A 24,479-nucleotide genomic window follows, 5' to 3' on the forward strand; every position below is an offset into this window, starting at 1 on the left:
GAGTGATAGCAATGTAAGACTCTAGAAAAGCTGTGATTAATCAGATATAGGTACCTATGGCACGTAACTATATTATTTGAATAAACAGATGCATGTATTCAAAATCGCGGCTCAAGAAAAGAGATGAGACCACTGGAGGAAAAATGTTGGAATTTACCCCCAAAACTATCATTTATCCCTAATCATAGCTGTCACCCATCAAGACAATAAAAGACTACACGCTTGTGTGGCAGCTATGATGCTTTTCTGTTTGTAAATACCGTTATGTGAAGCTCAGCTACGAGTATTTAGAATTGAAGAAATACAAGAGAGAAAAATGGGACGGATGCAGTAGTAAAAGCAGGAAAGGCAGCAATGAAAAATATGATTTGTATCGCAATTCCATCAACCACAGAGTTTTCCTGAGCATTAATTATTGTTCACAGCTTTACTCACTTACCAACATCAGGATCCGTGGCTTGGACTCTTGTTAACAAAGCTTTAGTGGCTGTATTCTCATAGACACATGCGGTGTAGTGATCAGATGAAAACACTGGTGGGTTATCATTAACGTCTTCCAAAATAAGATGGATTTCTGATTGGCAAAACCTGCCACCACCATCTGTGGCTCGGGCAACCAAATTGTACGCAGGGATTTTCTCTCGGTCGAGAGGGGCCAAGGATTTCAGCTCACCTAAAATTAATTAAAAGCAGCATCATCATTATTACTGTAGCAGCATTGCTAATTCTAGATAATGTATCCCAAAAACATGTATTTTGCAAGAGTAAAGAAGAGAAAAAAATAATCAACCTTGCTTATTACAACGAATGGATTAAAATCTCACAGCAGTGTCACTTCTCACTCTCTTTACCCAAGTGAGCTGCCAATATGACCCCTTGGATGACAACGGTGGCTTTTGAAAGCCTGTACGTTCACAGGTATGAACACCACCATGCTCTTCCAAGACTGTCTTTCGATTACACTAGAGTCCTAGGCACAGAAATATCCTGAATCTGGTGACAGCAGCCATAATGAACTCTGAGGTTTTCTAATGATACTGTTCAAAAATAACATCAACACCCCTCCTCTCCTCCCCACAAAGCAATATCCAACGGGTCTGAATTCCTATAGGTACCTCTAGCATCTCATTTGAAACAAACTTCTTATTCTCATACAGCGGCAGGTATTGCAAAAAACATTAATAGCAACAAAAAGCCATCTTATTCAGACTGTGAGAGCTTTACCCCTGATCCATTCTCCCCTGTACAGATAACTGCCAGACTTTGTCATTTCAGCGAACAGCCAGTACTAGTCGGAAGATAAGTTTTGGATTAATTTTGTAAAAGGTGTAATTTGCAGTTAAATACGAAATTTGTTCTTGAAGAAGGCAATACTTCCCCTTCCACACACTGGATAGATCTCCAAACACCTCCTTTTTCATCAGTGACACTACAGAAATAGCAGGTCCTGCCTCCTGCTAGTCAGGCGGAGGAGGCATTGCACAGAGAAGGACTTAGTCTATCATTATGGAAAACAAATTCCTAAGAATAACAGGGGTGGGATTTTTATTCAGAGGAAAATTATTTTATTTAGCTTTGCTTCGTAACAACCATAAAATCTAGGTCTTAGTTGAGATCAGTATATTTTTCCAGACCAACTGCCAAATGTGCAAGAACTGTGCCCACAAATTCATTACAGACATCCTTTCTCCCCAAAAATATGTGTATAAAATGAATGTCTGTTTTTACAGAGTCTAAATACCAATATATATGGACCGAAGAGGAAGAAGTGAAGTCTAAAGTTGAAGGAGGACCATGTCAGCATCTTCCCCTCTTTTGTACCATAAAGATTCTAGGACATGCACATGATTCAGGACAGCCAGCATGGCTTCACCAAGGGCAAATCTTGCCTGAGCAACCTAGGGGCCTTCTATGATGGAGTGACTATGCCAGTGGACAAGGGAAAAGGTACAGATGTCATCTATATAGACCCCCAAAACATCCTTCTCTCTAAATTGCAGAGCTACAGATTTGATGTGTAGACCATTCAGTGGATGAGGAATTAGATGTGTGGTCACAATCACAGTAGTGGTCAACAGTTCCATGTCCATACAGAGGTCAGTGATGAGAGGTGTCCCTCAGGGGTCCATATCTAGATGAGTACTTTTTAATACCTTCATCAGTGACACAGACAGTGTGATTGAGTGCACCCTGAGCAAATTTGGAGACACCAAGCTGAATGGTACAGTTGACATGCGTGAGGGACAGAGTGCCATCCAAAAGGACATGGACAAGCTCGAGAAGTGGGTCCATGTGAACCTCATGAAGTTCAACAATGCCAAGTGCAAGGTCCTGCACCTGGGTTGGGGAAAACCCTAGTACCAATACAGGCTGTGGGATGAGCAGCCCTAACAAGAAAGACTTGGTAGTACTGGTGGATGAAAAGCTGGACATGAGCTGGTAATGCGTAACACAACTCTAGTTAAGGAAACTAGCACCCACTGATTTTGAGGGATTAAGCAGACTATTAAAAAATGTTCAGTTGTGTTCTTACCATTTTCTGGATCTAATAAAAATTTATTGTTCCCAGGACCATAGAGGGAATAGCGAATTTCACCGTTGGACCCAATGTCAGCATCTTTAGCACTGATTTTAAGAATGACTTTGTTTGATGGAATGTCTTCAGGAAACAGTGCTGTGTATGCAACCTAGAGACAGAAACAAATGTAAGCCATGCTGCAACAGTATTTTATAGTCTTCGCATAACCTTTATTTAAACTCTCCATAGTTTGTATTTCTACACAAGAAACAATTTTTCTTTACATAACCCTTTTCCTAGAAATTCAAGCTGTTAAGCTCTGAGGTGTCTAAGCCAATGCCAAATTATGACTACTGAAAGGGCTCATCTTAGGTGTTAAATGCAGTCTCGTTTTCCGTCTTCCATTTGTTTTATCAACATCCATGAAATGGAAACTTTAGTGAATGTGCTACCAAAAGGGAACTGTTTTTGTCACCTCACCCAGCAACATCTGAGGGAGATACAGTCTGTGATTCCCCAAAGTGGTGCTTGAAGTGACAGTTGTCTATCAGTGCTAATGTAGTGATGGGAATTATATGAGGATATATACACACACATATATATATATATATATATATATATATATATATATATATATATAAAAGATACTGTGAGCAGTACTGTTAGGGGTTTCATCCTGACTTTCTTACACACAGACCTTTCTATTGAAGTAATACCAGTTCCTTTCACAGAATAAGCTGTGGTCAGGCCACAGGGCATGCACACTGACAACATGAGAGCAAACTATATTCTGACTTTTCCACTGGGTCTCTGGCATCTGCCAGATTTGGGAAGGCTGGACTTAAACTAGATTGCAGACATTTCCACACTGGTTGTGAAGGGAAAGCACATCTCTTCTGCAGGGGAAGAGTGGCTACCCAGTGCCACTTCTCAATGCTTCATTTTTAACTAGAGCCAGCTAAGGCCACTGCAGACAAGACTCTTTTGCTAGCTTTATTAGACCATTATATTTCAGTCTTGGCTTTACAGGACTGCTTTATCTTGCATCTCACTCTGGATTCTTCAACTAAGACCTTAAGGATGAAAATGGGCACCACCTGTGAATACCTCTAAACAGCAGTTACACCCACAGGGAAACTATCACTTTCAATATAGTAGTTGGCTGCTGTGGGTATTGCCAACTCACCTGTTCACAAACTGGACTGTTATCATTAACATCAGTGACGGTCACTTCCACAGCAGCTTGGGTTACAAAGAGGCCATCCGTGGCAGTGATGTTCAGGTAATAAACATCTTGCTCTTCCCGATCTAGGGGCCTCTTAACATACACCTTCCACTCATTCTGAACCAGTCCCAGAGCAAACTTCCCTTTGGGATTCCCTCCTGCAACAAGACAAGCAACACGGAATTGGTTGGGTGTCCCATCAGAGCTCCCGCCTACTTTAAACATCACACAGGACCTGAAGTAAGCAGCTGTGATTTGTTTTACAGTGATCGGTCCTTTCAAACTCGCAGGCTCAGGAAATCTGTAATAAGATTACCCTCCCTGTGTTTATTGCCCCCCGAACGCCTCGTATGAAAGTGAACCAATAACTTTCAGTGGAAAGAAAATCCATTTAGCAGAGCTGAAGATGATCTTTTGTTTAGTTCCCCGTAAGGGCAATCAAATTCAAACTGTGAATAATCAATAGTCCTCTCAGGCTGGTACAATTGTCTTTCCACTTAGTCTCGGGAGAGGATACACCGTAGCTCTTGTTACCAAGACAATTTCATTAGCTGTTGATTATGCAATCAAGGACTGGAAGTGGGTTCTATTAAGGAATCCTCTAATGAAAGCTTTATCATACAGCTGTGCTGTTCTACTCATTAAAATTCTAGTTTTAAAAAAAGTTTACACGACACAGGAAGACACATTAGTATTAAACAGTTCTAACAAGAGGTCATTTGAGGAGCAGTTGGAAGATAAGCAGTAGAATTAGATCAAATGTATCTGAGAGTGAAAGCTGGTGAAAGGAGTGCAGGAGATGAAGCAGGACAGCTTTATGTTGTGCTGTAACACAGACACTGAACCTGGCAATGCTGCTTTTCCACGTTATTAAATTGCCTGGTGAAAAAAGCAGGTTGGAACAGGGTAAGTTTTGGTCCACATAATCCGAAGGAAAGAAGGAAACAAGGACATGTTACATGCAGAAGGGTACAATAATCGAGGCAGACACAGTTAATGTTTCTAATAATTCACTCTTTCATCTGAAATGCTACAGTCCCCTGCCTGACTCATGAAGAAATCACCTTCAATCATCTTTCCCCGAACCCAGTCTCAACCCGCTGCCAGAGCAGACAGCAAAATCTTTTAAACCAACATTTAATGTGGCTTAACTGCAGTAGGCAGCTAAGCCCTACATGGCCGCTTGCTCATTTCTCCTTCCAGAGAGAAAGGGGAGAGAACTGGAATGGAAAAAATGTGGAAAGTTGTTGGTTGACATAAAGTTGGTTTGCTGGCTAAAGCACAAGCCGTGTGTGTAAGTAAAGCAAACCAAGAAATTCAAGGCAGGTGTTCAGCCATCTCCAGGAAAGCAGGGCTCCATCGCCTGCAACAGTTACTTGGGAAAACAAAATGCCCTCACTCCGAACGTCCCTCCTTTCCTTCTTCCCCTGCTTTTATTGCTGCCCATGATGTCATACAATATGTGATATCCCTTTGGTTAGTTGTGGTCAGCTGTCCTGGCTGTGTTTACTCCCAACAACTTGTGCACCCCCAACCTACTCACTGGTGGAGAGGGTGAGGAGCAGTAAAGGCCTTGACTCTGTGTAAGTGCTGCTCAGCAATAGTTAAAACATCCCCATGGAATTAATGCTGTTTTGGTCGCAAACCCAAAACACTGTCCCATGCCAGCTGCCATGAAAGAAATTAGTTCTACCCCAGCCAAAGCCGGTTAAGCCAACTACCCAGTATTCTAACGTTACCTTGGTCTGTAAAAACATATCTGCACATTTAATTATTTAGAGCACTATAGTCATAGCAAACTACTGTGCTATAGAAACTGAGGAGAATAAAACATCACACTGCTCCACTGGGTGAACTTTCATTCCAGCTAACCCCATTTCCAGCTCTTTCCCCAACTTATTAAGCTCTCTTGTGCTCTCCCACGCAGAAATGCAATCTGAGAATTACTTTCCATGTTTCTCATGTTTAAAAATGGTATAAAAATATTAAGGGAATGCTTATTCTTTCTTGTAACAAGATCAAGAATGTAAGGCATGCTAGTGTACTTTTGCTTAAAAACTTGTTCAGGGTTCTGACATGTGTCATAGGATCTATCCAAGCTCAAAGGAAAGACCAGGTTCTTAAACCTTCTTCTCTAATACTTGTGTTGAATGTTTGAGTAAATAAGTATTTAAAAATAAATCCAAAGCTGGATTTATTTGAGCTTCCTCTGCTGTCAAGTGATTAGGTGTCACTGATGTTGCTTTTGCTGTCACAATTCTGTCAGTTCCCAGGGACCTTCTAACCAAAAAAGGCAGAAAAGATGTGAACTTGAAACTGATCTTAAAAACCAAGCAGGAAAGTCTAATTCTTTCTACATCAAAAAGCAGAAACGAGGTCACAGGCTAATCTATGCCTTCTTCACCAGCTACCAGCGACAAGATGCACTATTTTCTATTAATACGAAAACTAAGCCAGTTGAGACAGGCTGTGCAAATTTTTCTTGTAAAGCGTCACCACTTGTGCTATCTGTAGCTGTGTCAAAAAAGCACATTGTGATTAGTAACTTTCCGGAAAGTGTTCAGATATGCATTCTAATTATAAAAGACCCTCTAATCATACCAAGCATAAAACTGGTATCTCAAACAAAGTTTTATTTTCTGATCGCAAAACTAAGCAGATCAGAGTTTTCCCACTGATTTCTATGACATTTTGCAATAATCATCAGAGGACTCAGTTAAACCTGGTTTAGTCTGTTGTGCGATAGAAACACATTTCTCCTACAGAGGGTTTCACATTGTGTTGATGTGCACTACAGGACAGATCTGAATGCAGTCCAAGGCAGTGAGAATCTGTCCACCGACTTGAGTCTTAATGGGACTTCAAAGAAGGTAGAGCTCTTCTGACTGACATTAAATTCTCTCTATTCAGTTCAACACCCGCATAAAAATGCTTAACTCTCTTTTATGAAAGGCTGTAATCTTGTCATAGTGAGTTTAATGTTGTAAACCATTAATATAAATGGGCTTAAATATTCTTATTTAGCTTCGTGACATCAATCAGTGCTTTCCTGCATATTAGTCCTTTTGTAAAAGGAAATGATTAACTGTCACGAATAACTATGAAGCAATACACTCAAGGTATGGATATCCCATTGCTAAGAAAAGAGGAAAGGTAAAATCTAATTAAAATCAGCTGGTGGCTTTTATAGCTGGCAGTAACACTAGCTTGGAGCAATTTTAAAATCACCATTGCTTTGTTGTTGTTGGAATGGCTTTTAAATCATACATAGGAATTTGGGGAATATGTATAAAAAAAATGGTCTTTGGGATCTCTTTTTCCACCCTTTTACTCCACTAGAAAAGGATCAATCTGAATGACCAATAAACCTGTGCAATAAGCAGCAAATGTGTAACTGTTTTACCTACATGCATTATTCATTAGTGCGACCTCTCTATTTTTTTGCTTCTCAGGACTGGCTGTATACTTTGTCAATGAAAGACAGAGGTGGAAGTTGTACTATAAAGTGTAACAGAAAAAAGGAGATGTGAACACTAAAATACCATCAAGGAAATAGTCTTAAAAAACCCAGAAAGGCAAAAAAAAAATCCACACTGTGGCCCAGGGAACCATTTTCTAGCACTTATACATATGTCTTGACGCAGATCTCATTCTGCAGTGATTAATTAACTTTTTCACTAATATATGTAAGCAGATTCAGTTTCCTAGGGGCGTTCTAATTAATTAGTTTTTCGCTCTGAATAATGTAGCTTTTCTAAATGGAAACCTCCTGACTCCGTGTATTAATGGATTCTTTAAAATCTTCTGGCAGTTTTCTTATGCTCTGCTTTGAATGTCACAACAGTGAAGTGCTGGCTACAAAAAAAACACTCCAGTAACTTTTTAAAAAGGCTTTGAGGCTGAAAGAATCAGCATTATCTTTTATCTTTTGTTACTTCAAGTCTAAATAACGCTCGCCCTCCCTCCCTAGTCAGCAAATAGTACAAAGCCAAATCAAGCTCAAGTTTAAGTAAAGAAAGAAAACAGCCAGATACAAATGAAATGCAGAGACACACTGATCCAAAATAAACAAATCCTGACACACATCATTACTAAAGCACACACAGAGGGAATTATAACAGCTAAAAGGAAACTGAAAACTAGAAGCCAACAGTGTCAGTTTTCACTGCAATGTCCCGATCCGGGACGGTGAACTGAATCTTTACTAACTTATTCATTTAGTTTCTCTCTTACATTTATGCATTTATTTAAGTACTTTTAATTCCCAATTTGCATTACATAAACCCAGTAGGTTTATCCACCACTCCCAGTTTCAGATGTTGCATGTTTACTGAGCTGCTGAAAGGATAAACCCAATGCTCTAAGCTCTACTATCGTAAAATTGCAGACATTATTTTTCAGCCTACACCACGAGTCCTCCCCAAACACTGAAACATCCATTTCTCCAAAACTCCAGGATTTCAAATATAAAAAAACCCAAAACATCTCTTTGTTCATACAGGACAATCAACCCAGCAAAAAAACCTTCTATGTACAATACCAGTTCTTTCTTCCAAAACACACTATCATCTTCATTGTTTTCAGCTGAATCAAGCTTAAACACTATTGCCTGATGGAGCCTAATTAACATCACTGATGAACACAAAACACTTTATGGTACCAAAGTCTTAGCAACTGACATTCTTCTGATGGCTTTTCCTAGTTTACCACTGTTAAATTACAGTAATATGTGGCTGGATCTAGACTGGCTGACTATCCCAGCAAAACATCAGCAGAGTCCTGATTTTAGCCAATACGCCTCAAATGATATAGGCAATGACCTCAAATGAGCCTTCAAAAGAAAACTACTGTGCTCCCTAAGGACATTTGTGTCATCTGTACTTCTATTGATTTTCTGTTAAGATTTATATATAATGATTTTGCTTTGCGAACATCTGCAGCTGCTATCAAACTACAAATAACAAAGGGTAAGTGCAAATTTCTCCCCCCCATCACCTATCAAATGCAGGTGAAGGTGGATTTGAAAATGGTGACTACTTGACAATAATCATGGAAACCAATCCTAAACTGAAAGAGTTAAAACCAGAATGTATTTATCGACCAAAATATATCTACGTCTTTCCAAAGTTAACCAGAAGACTGCAATATATGTATTTCTCAAAAGAATGCAAAGGACTCTTCAGTGATTATGCCTGATCCAGAATGCTTCTTTCTTTCATCTCCTAAATGATGATTTTTTCCATCTATCGTCTGCGTGCTACTTTTCTCCAGGTGCATTTGCACAAAGCTCTTTTTTATGTATCCACCATGAGAATGATGTCATTCTCGTAATTTATTTTCTTCTCCCTTTTTGTCAGTGTCCTGGTTTTCCTCTGAGTTTATTTATTATATTCACAGAAATTTCTATGGCACAAAATGCCTTCAGAAAGCCACAGAACTTGAATAATCATCTCCCTAATCTGATTCCATGAAATATTCAAGAGCAGCTCCTGAGCTCAACTTCAGGTAAAGTGTGAATAGACTATTTCGTTAGTGAAACTATACTTTAATATGTTTTGACATTTTAATCAAAAGAACCTAATTTCTCCTTGTGTCCCCAAATTCAAAGGATATATTCAAAGAAAGACAGTGGAACGTCTGAGCTCATACACTTTAGCAACTGTACAGAAGGCATTAGAGAAAGTTTTGGGCTTTGACATCTAATGTTTTCAGAAACTAAAATACCAGCAAAATACCTAACCTATTTTGAACTGTGATAGAAATTAAGGTACACAACGATGTATCATTACTGAGACATGTGACAGCTATTATTCAAAAGTCCAACTTTTGCGAAATTTACAGCACAGGGATGTGAAGAAAACATGATTATGTAAATAAAAGCACAATTCATTGTAAGAGATGATTGAAAGACTTCAGAATACAGGGAAAAATATTACCTTCAGCTAATGATCACGGTACACCTTGTTACGAACTTGAGGGGTCTGTATTTCCTATAGTACTTCCTATTCTGGGATCCCCAAACTCCTTCAAATACTAAAAAATCTCTAGGATGAGGCACTGGCAGCTAATGCACCTTGCCTAAAGCCCCCAAATCCTGTGCTTTATCCACGAGACTATTTTTGTCTCTACTTGTAGTATCCTACAACACATCATGCTATAAGCACATTGTCTTTGCAAACCTTTAGACTGATCCTAGACTTTCAAGTAAACAGTCAAAATGAAGTTTTGGTTGCTTTGAAATAATGCTACTTCTGATGTGCAACATAGGCAATCTATTGCTAACTGTAATATCAGACCTTTCCCTACACACCATCCCACAGCTATTTCCAATCTGATACCTAACAACGGGGTAGGAGCCTTGTTTTCTAGAGCTAAATATATAAACTGTCATCCTACTAGTTAAGTCATTTTTTCCCATAGTCTGCTTCCTACATGCAGTCTTGTGTAATTCTAAGTCCATCCAGTCAGAAAAATGTGAATTTGTCCAATAAACTGGTTATTACTAGGTCGTTAATAGTAGCTCTTGGATTGTGAAGGTTGAAGGGAGTGACAAAACTGTTCCCTAGTAAAATCTATTGGACAATGCAAACTGTAGGTAGAAAAATAAGTGCAGCACCCCATCCTAACATACACAAAAGCCAGTCTGAGTCTAGGAGAAAAGAGTGATAATAAATATAGCACAATAGGAAAGAGCAATGTTACCACACTTTGAAAAATATGTTAGTCATGTAATCAAAATTGTTTTGTGCATGGCACAATGCATGGCAGCTGACCAGTGCTTCTAAGTGGGTCACTATTTCCATGGCTAAAAATCTGTGCCAATAAGAAATGACATTCCCTGGCCCCACTCCTTCCAATGTAAAATTCATTCCTCTTCCTCCCCCCTCCCCCACTAATGGCATTTTGGTTGAAACATTAAGTCATGATGTTTTCTAAGCTGACAGATCAGTTATGATGGGTTGATGGGTCACAGTACATTGCATTGCAGAAAATCATGAATCATTAATCTTGGAAAATAGAGCACAACATAGACAGACACACACTCATGCCCCTTCCCTCTTTTTATCCTTGCAAGTTGCTGCACATTCTGTCGAAATTAAAAATGGATAAATAAATGAAATACATCAGAGAGATAACACAATTCTCTGATTTACAGTGATAATTTAGCTGAAACCCTGCTAAATGTTCACCTAAAACCGGACACAGGCACACTTCTTCAATAAAGCTGGTTTTGCGAAGAAAGCATGCAAGTGGGTTCTTACCTGTAATATGGTAGCTAACCTGCCGGTTGACATCAGATGTGTCGTCATCCCAGGTGCTAAGAACAGCCACGACTTCCCCTGGAGGGTCACTCTCCTTCACTGACCCTCTGTACACATCATGCTCAAAGATGGGTGCGTTATCATTTATATCTGTCACAGTAACTGAGACCAAGGTGGTTGATGACAAGGATAAAGCTTCCCCCAGATCTGAGGCCACCACTGCAAAGGTGAAAGCAGGATCCTTTTCGTGGTCCAGATCCTTCAATGTGCTGATCCAGCCACTGTTGCTATCAATGGTGAATGCTTCTGTGATCTTCTCCAGCTCTGATTCCACTGCAAGCGTATAGGTGACCTGCCCATTGGCACTTGAGTCTGCATCAACAGCTTTAACTTGCATGAGTTTTGTTCCTATAGGCATCCCTTCCATTATTATAGCATCATAGCTAGCGGTTTCAAACATGGGCTTGTTGTCATTTACATCCAATACCTTAACCTCTACATCCACAGTCAACACGATGTCTACTCTGTCTAATTGAATGGTGGCTGCAACTTTGAAGTGAAAAGCAGAATTTGTCTCATGGTCAAGTCTCTTATCCAGTTTTATGAGCCCTGTGTCCTGTTCTATGATGAAAACCCCATCTCTGTTGTTTTCAGTCAGCTCACCATTAACTGTGCTATACAAAGCACCCTGATTAGGCACCACATGCAGAATGTCAACGGTACTACCTATGACGGTGTCTTCTGCTATGGTAAAAGAATACTGGGGTTGAGAAAAGGAAGGCAAAATAGTTTCTGGGGGTAAAACATGGATGTAGACAGGAATGAGGGAATGCTTTACAGGAATGCCACCATCAACTGCTTTGACAAAGAATGACAGAACGGTGTTTTTCAGCTGGTTAAAGCTACCCTTAGTGACCATCCATCCATTATCTGGATCTATTTCAAGCAGATCAGCTACTGAAACAGAGGCTTCACTGTACAGAGAATAGGTAATTCTGGAATTCGCTCCGTCATCTGGATCTACTGCTTGCACTTGGGTCACCAAGTAACCTTTCCCAACATCTGCTTTGACACTTGCTCTGTATTCGACCGTCATAAATTGAGGAGCATTGTCATTCTCATCCACTACTATGACTCTCACAGTACAAAATGTAGTCCTGCCACCTCCATCGAGGGCTCTCAAAAATATACCAATATCACTCTCCAGTGGGTTTTCCCGGTCTAACCTCTCAGTTGTCATAATCTGTCCATTGCTATCAACTAAAAATCGGTCCTTGGCAAAGTCGTTTATTATGGAGTAGCTTATCTGGCCATATACACCTGAATCCCCATCTGTCGCCTTCACATGGATTACCTTAGTTCCAGGAGCGGCATTTTCTCTAACCTCGGCAACATAAACACTCTGTGAAAAGACAGGACTGTAGAGGTTGGCCCCAAGGATCTGTATGTGCACCTGAGCTGTGCTAGTGAACAGCCCATCCGACACAGAGACATTTAAACTGTACATGGGCTCCATTCTCTGTTTGCGATGGTTAGAAAGGGTGATAATGCCACTCTTTCTGTCCATAATAAAACTGGTCCGATCATTTCCTGATAGGATGCTGTACTCCAGTCTGTCAAAATCAGAGCTGTCAGCATCAGAGGCTTGGACACAAGTCACAAAATGACCCCGAGGTGCCAGTTCACTCACATACGATTCATATATTAACTGGTTAAAAACTGGAGGGTTATCATTCATATCTGTAATTGAGATACTAACAAGAACTTCACTGCTTAGTGGTGGGAACCCATTATCAGTTGCTCGGACTTTCAAGGTGCACTGCTGTATGAGTTCATGATCCAGCATGCGGGCTGTCAGAATTAGGCCACTGCTGCTGTCGATATGGAAATAATCTGTGCTGTTAAAGGTGTCCTGGACTATCTGATACTGCACAATCTTGTTATTGTCAGAGTCAGCATCAATAGCAACAACTTGCAGTACAGGAGTCCCAATCAAAGATGCTTCAGACAAAGTAGCATTATAAGCTGTTTGATCGAAAACTGGAGGATTATCGTTAACATCATTAATGATCAAGTCCACAGTGACCTCAGCTCGAGCACCAGTGAGGGCATCACTGGCTCGCACCATCAGCTTGAAGAGAGAATTTATTTCATAGTCCAGGGGGCTGATGACACTCAGAACTCCAGTATCAAAGTCGATATTAAACTGGTTGTAGGGATCTCCATCAACAATGATATAAATTATACCCTGTCCTTCTGGACTGGTTGCATTGATGCTTAAAATTGGTGTGTGCATTTCTACATCTTCATTCACGGAAGCTGTATAGAAGGGCTTGTCAAATACAGGCATTGCTTTGTTCACAATAGTAATGGGGAGCTCTACCGAAGCGGACAATGATGGGTTACCTCCATCCTTTGCAAGAATGACAACCACATACTCTATGTTAGACAAATCAGAATTGAAGGCTTCTTTTAAAGTGACACTACCAGATTCTCTATCAATTTCAAAATGCCCATAGTCTTCCTTCACAAGATATGACACCTCACCATTTTCACCCTTATCTTTATCAATAGCTGTCACTCTATATATCATGGTACCAGGCTCAGCATCAACTTGCACAGCAGCATAGTATGGAAGCCCTATGAACACTGGGGCATTGTCATTTATGTCCTCAATGTAAACCCTCACCACCACTCGAGCGACACGAAGATGATCCAGTTCGCGGCTTGCTTCCACCACCAGTTCATACAGCTCTTGTTCCTCCCGGTCAAAGGGGATGCCAGTTGTCTGAATGACTCCTGAGGTGGACTTTATTCTAAACTTATTGCCTGGGTTTAATATACTGTATTTCAAAGGCTCATTGAGGCGGTTACCAACAGCATTCACCACCGCGACCTTTGTGATATTGGTCCTGTTTTCTGAGATAGAAGTGGAATAAAAATTCTGCGTGAAATGTAGCCCACTATCCATGGCTTCTTTGACCATTATTGTCACCATAGCAGTGCTGTAAAATTTCCCATCAGATACTCTTACTATTAGCATATAATGGTCTTTGGAGAGGCTATTGTTTTTGATGGTGAGTACACCTGTGGTTGAATCAATTAAAAAATGTTCCATATTGCCTTCAATTAGACTGTATGTTAGTTCAGGAGGGATCTCTGAATCTGGGTCTGTAGCCTTGACTTTGAGAACCTCAACACCAACATACGTGGGCAGGAGCAGGACTGTCTCAAATACAGCCTGGCTGAAGACTGGTGGGTTGTCATTAACATCAGTTACCTCAATGGTCACTTCAACTGGGCTTTCTGCTGTAAGCTGGGGATTCCCACTGTCTCTGACATGCACGTGGAAGTGGAAGTGGGCTATTGTTTCATGATCTAAATTTGCAATTGTTCTGATTGCACCTGTGCTGGAATCAACCGTGAAATACTTTTTTGCAGTAGATTCAACAATCTGGTAGACAAGCAAAGCATTCTGGTTGCTGTCAGCATCAGTGGCACGTATTACAAGGGGACTGTTACTTGCACTCCGGACTATGCTATTCACAGGAGCAGCTTCACTTATGCTGCCCGAATACTGAGAGAAGAGAAAAACTGGTGGGTTATCATTTTCATCCACAATCTGAATGTTCACAGTGGCATTTGATGCCATGCCTGCCATATTTGTTGCCTGTACGATGAGCTGATAGAAAGAAGCACGTTCATAATCAAGGGCCTTTTGACTGGTGATCACTCCAGAATATGGGTTTATAGTGAAGACGCCATCCACATTCCCATCTTTAACCTCATAAACTAACGTGGACTGACTGATTGCAGAAAGAGAGATGACAGAAGTACCGATATCCACATTTTCATTAACCTCTGCTTGGTATTCTTTCAGAGTGAACTTGGGGTGGGAATTATCTGCCATTGTCACAGATATCCGCACAATTGCTGTTGCAGATAGTGGTGGAGAACCTTGATCAGCCACTTTGACTGACAAAACAAACTGTCCCATTGTGGTTAAGTCTGGCTCCTTCAGTAGTGTGATGATCCCTAAAACTGGTTCAATCTTGAATGTGTTTCCTGTATTTCCTAAAACACAAATATTGGAAATATATTAGAAATGCAATACTATGTACTTGATGGTATTTTAAACAAGGAGCAATTAGCTGCAATTTGTCAAAGGCAGTTATTGAAAAAAAAAAAAAAAGGACAACAAAACCCCAACACAAAATAATTCTAAAGGCCCTTCCAGCCTTCTTTTCTGAAAATCAAGTAACTCAGCACATGATATAGGTGTTTAAAACTTCAGAATCTCAGGTGCTGCTATCTGTATCTTGATTCTGAATATCAGCATCTGAGCAGCTGGTGCATGTACTTTTCTCCTACTGAAGTGAGAAAAAACATTCCTAAATTACGGGAATTAGTCAAATACATGTACACCTAAGGCAAAGAAACTAGATCAGAGGCTAACAAGCCAATTACATGACAAATGGTTAACAACTCAGGCTCTTAATTGAAGTGGATATTAAGCAACTGTAGAGAAGATTACAGTAGTTCAAGACTCAAAGAACTGAATATAAGAAGGTTAAAGTGGCATTTAGAAAAATAAACCAGAGCAAATAGCATAGAAAAGAGATTCAAGTATCTTGTGGCACAAAGGTTTATCATATGATCTCTGAGGAGGATGAATGAGATTTAGCAGAAAATGTCATGTGTTTGTTATAACATGAAAGCAGGGATATCACTGAGTGCATAAAGGTGAAAACAGTGAGTCTGGATCATGGACCTTGTTTGGGGTCTTTTTTTCTTTACAGTCTTTTTGCCAACCTCTTCTTCAGCAAGACAGATTCAAAACTTTTGATATGTATCCTTATCCTGAAATTAGAGATCACCTTCATTAGGCAGTCCGTATCTTACTAGTTCCTTGTGTGCTTGCATAACATATAAGATGCTGCATGTGTCTAAAGCATGTATATGCATACACTCTTTCTCTGAATTTGATTCTAAATACAATCAGCATGTATTGAGTTACAGTGATTCCAATAATTATAATGTGTACTTGCTACTGTAATTTACATTTTAAAATCTAGAATTGCTTCCAATCTACAGTCAGGCATCCATTCATGACCTGGAGAGAAATATGACTCAGGTAACTGTTGATAAACCAGGAATTTCTTTTAATGGTAATTGTTACAGGCACTGTGCTCTGTACATACCGACTGTGACAATCGTAACTGGAATACCAAATACACGGAAACCTAAATGCAAACTATTTTTAAGATATCATTCACTATATGTTGTAAATTCTGGGGCTCGGAGGCTAATTTAAGCTACATACTACTGTATGTAGTTCAGTATATGACTGGTAATACTTTTCTATTTCTATCCATCCTTTCATATTAGTAAAGTTTACTAACTAAAACAAAGATTGTGCTATTCACCGAGGAGCTGAGACTCTGCCAGAGCTACAACCTCTCATATAGATCACCGTATCTGCCACATTTACAGACACTTACAAATGTTGCTGCAGTTATTTTGTTAGTGTATGCTAATGCAAATGATTTTTAGCCATTGAATGCCTCATGTAAGAGCCAGAGCTGGTTCTTCTTAAGGAATGTCTTCTGAAATTGCACAAAAGCTACTTTCTTTACCAGTTGTTTCCTTCACACATAAGGTGATGTAAGCAATTCCCTTGAATAAAAGGCCTGTGTGCAATCTGAATGCTGCAGTTAAAATCAGTATCCTCAACTGCAGGTTTTATGGATCATAGAAACTACGGCAGCAGAAGACTGAATTTTGATGAATCTGGGATTGGAATACATGTGGATAATGAGACTGGGGGAACGCGTGGCTCACAGTAAATGGAAGTTTGAAGCCTGACACTGCAGGGAGAGCTCATGACGAAACAGAAACAGGCTGTAATGGAAGAGAGAGCCTCTAGAAAAGAGAAAAAAATATAGGTTAAAAAAGACTATCTAATAGCTAAAGCATCCTTTCTAATCATTATATTTTCTGTGTGCACCACGTATGATTCTATTAACACTGTACAGGAGACATAGTTCTAGCATGTCAGGTTGCTCTTTACGTTGTGGTGGCACCTATAGGTAATTGGGTTGGAGCCTGTAACAGTAATAAGACGTCAAGAAAAAGCTGGGAACAGTCTTGAAAAGCATTCCAGCAGGAACCTGATCTGATCTGCTCTGAATCTGTTCTATAAGGCACAGTGTTGTCCTGCCTAGTCACGTGTAAAATTTCCCCTGATAAAGTTAAAGGCCACTGGAGAATACTGAGAAATAACTGGTAAAAACAAATGCAGTGCACAAGGGAAACACTTGTTTTGTAGTGCTAAGGTCTTTACAGGACCACAAGGGTGCAAGTTCAGTTCAACACTTTTAGATGTAAAAGATTTCACCTCCTGGTGTGCTTAGGGGATTCTACTTACACAGAACATACAGGATAATGACAAAAAATTTATTTAGGTCTTCTGCTAGATTCCATATATATTATATCGGCTTAACTTAAGGTGTAAGCTTGAAATATAGGAAGTTAAATCAATATGAGATGGTGCAGATATTCTTGTTTCATTACTTATTTTTTGTCATTTAGCCTGTTTGTAATCGACCTAAACCATCCTACTGACAAGTCTTTAAAATAATATAGGGATAAATAATGATACTGTAGGACAACAGCCTAATGCTGGGAAAGGCTTGTGATCTGATTAATATGGAGACAATCTACAGTATATGAGACTGCAGATTTGTTAACAAAGGTTACAAATTTCTACTTCCTTCTGTCTTTTCCAGACACCTCGCTTGTACATATGTTAATGGTTTATCTCAGCGATAATTCTTAACTTCAGATCCATACATGCCAGAGAAAGTTACATTCATTTGCATGTGTGGCAGAGATAATGCAAATTTCTCATGGCTGTGCTGCTGCACTTGCAGGGGAAAGTTTTTTGGTACAGATTATGTGCGGAATGTAAATACCCAGAGCTTAACAACAAAAGCAAGTTTACGCTGGTATCACCATGCCCTCCCTTAATTTCAAGACACCTTACTCCATGGGATATAGCCCTGGAGGGCAGGGGGGCCCAAGACTCTTGGTTGATATTCAAGGATCACCTGCTACAAGCTCAGGAGTGCTGCATCCCAACTAGAAGGAAGTGCAGCAGGAGGGCCAGGAGACCTCCTTGGATGGATAAGGAGCTGCTGAGGAAAATTCAAAGGAAAAAAGAGGCTTATAAAAGGTGGAAGCAAGGACAGGCGGCCTGGGTAGAGTACAGGGATGTTGTCCGGGAAGCTAGGGACCAGGTTAGGAAGGCTGAGGCCCAGTTAGAATTAAACCTAGCCAGGGATGTTAAGGATAACAGGAAGGGATTCTACAGGTACGTAGCAAACAAAAAACAGACTAGGGACAAAATAGGCCCCCTGAGGAAGCTCTCGGGAGAACTGGCTACGCAGGATTTGGAGAAGGCTGAGGTTCTGAATGACTTCTTTGCCTCGGTCTTCAGTGGCAAAGGCTTTCACTGCAACACCCAGTTCTTAGAAGGTAGATGCAGGGACTGTGAGAATGAAGACCTTGGGCCCACTGTAGGAGAGGATCTGGTTCGAGACCATCTTCAAAATCTGAACGCACACAAGTCCGTGGGACCCGATGGAATCCATCCGCGGGTCCTGAAGGAGCTGGCGAATGAAGTTGCTAAGCCACTGGCCATCGTATTTGAAAAATCATGGCAGTCAGGTGAAGTTCCCGACGACTGGAAAAAGGGAAATATAACCCCCATTTTCAAGAAGGGGAAAATGGAAGACCCAGGGAATTACAGACCAGTCAGTCTCACCTCTGTGCCTGGCAAAATCTTGGAGCACATTCTCCTCGACAGCATGCTAAGGCACATGAAAAACAACAAGGTGCTTGGTGACAGCCAGCATGGCTTCACTAAGGGGAAATCCTGCCTGACCAATTTGGTGGCCTTCTATGATGGGGCTACAGAACTGATGGACAGGGGTAAAGCAGTTGATGTCATCTACCTGGACTTGTGTAAAGCATTTGACACGGTCCCACACCACATCCTTCTCTCTAAATTGGAGAGACGACAATTTGATGGATGGAACACTTGGTGGATAAAGAACTGGCTGGATGGCCGCACACAAAGAGTTGTGGTCAATGGCTCAATGTCCGGCTGGAGACTGGTAACGAGTGGTGTCCCTCAGGGATCGGTGTTGGGACCGGTCTTGTTTAATCTTCGTCGCTGACATTGACAGTGGGATTGAGTGCGCCCTCAGCAAGTTTGCCAATGACACCAAGCTGTGTGGTCCGGTTGATACGCTGGAGGGAAGGGATGCCATCCAGAGGGACCTCGACACGCTTGTGAGGTGGGCTGATGCCAACCTTATGAAGTTCAACCATGACAAATGCAAAGTCCTACATCTGGGTCGGAGCAATCCCAGGCACGGCTACAGATTGGGCAAAGAAGAGATTCAGAGCGGCCCTGCAGAGAAGGACTTGGGGGTGCTGGTCGATGAGAAAATGAACATGGGTTGGCTTCAGTGTGCGCTCGCAGCCCAGAAAGCCAACCATATCTCGGGCTGAATCAAAAGGAGCAGGACCAGCAGGTCGAAGGAAGTGATCCTGCCCTTCTACTCTGCTCTTGGGAGACCTCACCTGGAGTATTGTGTGCAGTTCTGGTGTCCTCAACATAAAAAGGACATGGAACTGCTGGAACAAGTCCAGTGGAGGCCACGAGGATGATCAGGGGACTGGAGCACCTCCCGTATGAAGACAGGCTGAGAAAGTTGGGGCTGTTCAGCCTGGAGAAGAGGAGGCTGCGTGGAGACCTCATAGCAGCCTTCCAGTACCTGAAGGGGGCCTATAGGGATGCTGGGGAGGGTCTCTTCATCAGGGACTGTAGTGACAGGACAAGGGGTAATGGGTTAAAACTTAAACAGGGGAAGTTTAGATTGGATATAAGGAGGAAATTCTTTCCTGTTAGGGTGGTGAGGCACTGGAATTGGTTGCCCAGGGTGGTTGTAAGTGCTCCGTCCCTGGCAGTGCTCAAGGCCAGGTTGGATGAAGCCTTGGGTGGGATGGTTTAGTGTGAGGTGTCCCTGTCCATGGCAGGGGGGTTGGAACTAGATGATCTTGAGGTCCTTTCCAACCCTAACTATTCCATGACTCTATGATTAAAATGCTACGGCTATTCTGACCAAAGTTTTTAGCATAGCCCTGGCCTTAATCTCTATGTTCCTCTGATCTGAATATTGGCAAATATGCCAGGACATACCAGCTGTGGTGGCATTTTAATTATGTAGGATCCATTGTGTACTAGACTGAAGCCAGCAACCTGAGATGTCACTGCTGTAGCTTTCAGTAACTGTCATCTGTGATGGTTCAGAAGCAATGACTTAGTGGTAAAGGGCTCTGCAGCCATCTAGTGAATGTGAATGAGATTCTGTTCTGGTGGGGTTTGGGTATAGTAGCTTCAAAATAAAAAAACAGCCAACAGGAAGATTTCGCCTTTGCCCAGCTGCACAGTCTCATTTTCAGCTTCTGTTCTAACCTGCTTCAATCGTGTAGATAAGCTCGGCATTTTCTCCTTTGTCTTTGTCCAAAGCTGTGACCTGCAAGACTGCTGATCCAACTGCTGCTGATTCAAACACTGAGGCTTCATACAATGGGCTGGTGAAGTACGGACTATGGTCGTTTGAGTCTTCCACATTTATGATGACTCTGGCCAGGTTTCTTCTATAAGGGAATTCTTGATCTCGGACCTATAGAACAAATGCATAAGACACTTGAAATCCATCTAGTGAAAATTCATAAATATTTCTTAATACATCCTAAATGGTCATGCCCTTGCCTTGCCATTCCCTGCTTTATAGCAGAGAAAAATAAACCTTGCTCATTGTTCCTTCTTTCAAAGAGCTACAAACAGTTCTATCCACTGTGATTAGTTGTGCGTCACTCCAGTGGCTGTAGCTGACAACAGACTTATCACAGAATCACAGAATCACAGAATCCCAAGGGTTGGAAGGGACCTAAAAAGATCATCTAGTCCAACCCCCCTGCAAGAGCAGGGTAACCTACAGTACATCACACAGGAACTTGTCCAGGCGGGCCTTGAATATCTCCAGTGTAGGAGACTCCACAACCCCCCTGGGCAACCTGTTCCAGTGCTCTGTCACTCTTACAGTAAAGAAGTTCTTCCTGATGTTAACGTGGAACTTCCTATGCTCCAGTTTACACCCATTGCCCCTTGTCCTATCACTGGATATCACTGAAAAAAGCCTAGCTCCATCATCCTGACACCTACCCTTTACATATTTGTAAACATTGATGAGGTCACCCCTCAGTCTCCTCTTTTGCAAGCTAAAGAGACCCAGCTCCCTCAGCCTCTCCTCATAAGGGAGATGTTCCACTCCCTTAATCATCTTTGTGGCTCTGCGCTGGACTCCTTCAAGCAATTCCCTGTCCTTTTTGAACAGAGGGGCCCAGAACTGGACGCAATATTCCAGATGCGGCCTCACCAAGGCTGAGTAGAGGGGGAGGAGAACCTCTCTTGACCTACTAACCACTCCCTTTCTAATGCACCCTAAGATGCCATTTGCCTTCTTGGCCACAAGAGCACATTGCTGGCTCATGGTCATCCTCCTATCCACCAGGACCCCCAGGTCCCTTTCCCCTTCACTACTTTCCAGCAGGTCAACCCCCAACCTGTACTGGTACATGGGGTTGTTCTTCCCCAGATGCAAGACTCTACACTTGCCCTTGTTAAATTTCATCAAGTTTCTCCCCGCCCAACTCTCCAGCCTGTCCAGGTCTCGCTGAATGGCAGCACAGTCCTCTGGTGTGTCAGCCACTCCTCCCAGTTTTGTGTCATCAGCAAACTTGCTGAGGGTGCACTCAGTTCCCTCATCCAGGTCACTGATGAAAATATTAAACAGCACCGGTCCCAGCACCGACCCCTGAGGAACTCCACTAGTCACAGACCTCCAGCTAGATTCTGCGCCATTGACCACAACTCTCTGCCTTCTTCCTTTCAACCAGTTCTCGATCCACCTCACTACTTGATCGTCAAGCCCACACTTCCTTAGCTTATCTATGAGGATGCTGTGGGAGACAGTATCAAATGCCTTACTGAAATCAAGAAAAACTACATCTACCGCTCTACCATCATCCCTCCACCTAGTCACTTCCTCATAGAAGGCTATAAGGTTGGTCATACATGACTTCCCCCTCATAAAACCATGTTGGCTGTTCTTAATGACCCCCTCATCCTTGATATGCCTAGTGATGGAGTCAAGAATAAGTTGTTCCATCATCTTTCCAGGGATGGAGGTAAGGCTGACCGGTCTATAATTACCCGGGTCCTCCTTCTTGCCCTTCTTATAGATTGGTGTGACCTTTGCCATCCGCCAATCCTCAGGCACCTCGCCCGTTTCCCACGACTTACCAAAGATGATGGAAAGTGGCCTAGCAATGACCTCCGCCAGCTCCCTCAGCACCCGTGGGTGCATTCCATCCGGACCCATCGATTTACAGATGTCCAGTTTGCATAGCTGATCCCTAACCCAATCCTCATCTACCAAAGCAAACTCCTCCTTTGTCCTGACTCCTTCTGAGGCTATAGAAATCCGGGGCCCTCGGGGAGAGTCTGCAGGAGTAAAGACAGAGGCAAAGAAGGCATTCAGCACCTCTGCCTTCTTTATATCCTCTGTCTCCAGGGTACCCACTTCGTTCAGCAGTGGGCCTATATTGCCTCTTGTTTTAATTTTCATCATTGCATATGTACATACCTTTTTGAGGGTGATGATACCAATAGTAAACAGAGTAGGAATTACCTCAAGAAGTGTTGAATATTCCCAACAGAGGTAACATCACAGCCCCCTCAATCCCATACAAAATATCTCAACACCACTATACTGATAATCTTGCCAACACGATCCCCAAAAGTTTGGATCTCAACAGAAAAAAATACCTACTTTATCAGGTGGAGAGCAAATCCAAGCATCAGGAAATGACCTCTGTCATCTATTCTATGATTCAGTTATATTTATTTCTTAGCCTGCTTGCCAAAGGACTGGCAGCTTGTTACTCTGCAAGCCAAGACCCCCACTCAGTTGTTGCTCACTGGATCTCACAGCAGCTCTCTGATTTCTAGGGTCCTTGTCCAAAGATGGCCCTGTACCTAATACATAATGAGCTATTGCTAAAAAACTATCTCCTCTGCAGGTGTCTTAAAGTGATTAAATAGTGGATTACAATGTTTTATGTAACACAGACTGTTTTTTTTTTACCACCCTCCAGTCCATAATACACAATCTTCACCTGAAAATACACAGATTTATGTTCTGTAATTTGTCCAGACTGAGCACAAAAGTGATAATTATTTTTTTCTGCATACCCAAACATTTGTAGATGTAGATGAAAGCTCTTTTGTATATGAAGAGTTTATGCACTGAAATAAGTCCATAAAAGTAAACTATGAACAATGGTTCTTTCCAGAAACACTGTGCCACTCTCTATGGCCAGAAAGCACTCATCTCCCTGTGAGTAACTTCTCAAATAACTTCCAGCCTCACTTGAGAAACTCTGAAAATTACCTTGAGTGAGAGCACCAGATGCCAAGAGATTAAATAATTTCCTGCTTGCTCTCCCTTGAGACACCAAATCACATCATATTCCATACAACCAGGTCACAGTAAGTTTCCCAAAAAACCCAAATTAAAAATGCAAAATAAATACACAGCAGGGCAGGCAAGATGAAATTAATGAGTACTTACTGCACTAAGAGCCCTTTGCTTGTGCAAAGACATAAAGCATGTATGCATCTGAAGCAGCAGTGGTTGTGTCTGTGCTAAGTGAATATTGCATTCTTACCATGACGTTAAGGATGTGCTTATCTTGGGCTTCGTGGTCTAATCGCTCAGCAGTATAGAGTACCCCAGTGCTGGGATCAATTCTGAATTTTCTCATGCTGACTGTATCGATGCTGCTGTGAATAGTGTAGCTCAACTTATGCTTTTCATCTCTGTCTATAGCTTCAATTTGCAGAATTTCAGTATCAGGGAGGATGTCCTCTGAAATGGTGACATCGTAACTTGGGTGAGAGAATTCTGGGCCATTATCATTGTTATCCAACACTTTTATAAGAACCTACAGTTAATAAAAGAAAAACATTTGAAGTTATTAAAGGCTCGTCAGAGTACTGAATAGGTACCTAGAGAAATGTAATTTACTTTAGACGGCTGATGATGTTATACTGCTGTATAGTGAGACTGAGAAACATAATTTCTTACTGTTAAGTAAGTGCTTACTGTTCAGATCAAAATAAATAGGAAGGATATGACTTTGGAGGCAAAATGTTTCTAATTATAAGGCCTCCTCAGACTCTGATGAAGTCCATATTTTCAGTATCTGTAGATTGGAAAACATTCCTACAGGAATGTTATAGGAAAGGTTTTCTCATCCATTGTAAACTGCTGTGGTA

The 24,479-nt window shown here is 41.5% G+C and overlaps 1 protein-coding gene across 1 annotated transcript in view; it reads right to left on the reverse strand.

Moving 5' to 3' along the window:
- Positions 1-24,479, reverse strand: part of FAT3 (FAT atypical cadherin 3) — a 425,194-nt gene that overhangs the window by 69,979 nt on the left and 330,736 nt on the right. Inside the window, exons 9-14 of the mRNA XM_065678787.1 lie at positions 23,870-24,145; positions 20,550-20,760; positions 11,006-15,079; positions 3,705-3,901; positions 2,534-2,687; positions 440-673 (exon numbers count right to left, since the gene is read on the reverse strand). Coding sequence (XP_065534859.1) covers positions 440-673; positions 2,534-2,687; positions 3,705-3,901; positions 11,006-15,079; positions 20,550-20,760; positions 23,870-24,145 — 5,146 coding nt within the window. The remainder of the gene's footprint in view (positions 1-439; positions 674-2,533; positions 2,688-3,704; positions 3,902-11,005; positions 15,080-20,549; positions 20,761-23,869; positions 24,146-24,479) is intronic.

This window comes from Lathamus discolor, chromosome 4, assembly GCF_037157495.1.
Source record: "Lathamus discolor isolate bLatDis1 chromosome 4, bLatDis1.hap1, whole genome shotgun sequence".
In the NCBI taxonomy this organism is placed as follows: domain Eukaryota; kingdom Metazoa; phylum Chordata; class Aves; order Psittaciformes; family Psittacidae; genus Lathamus; species Lathamus discolor.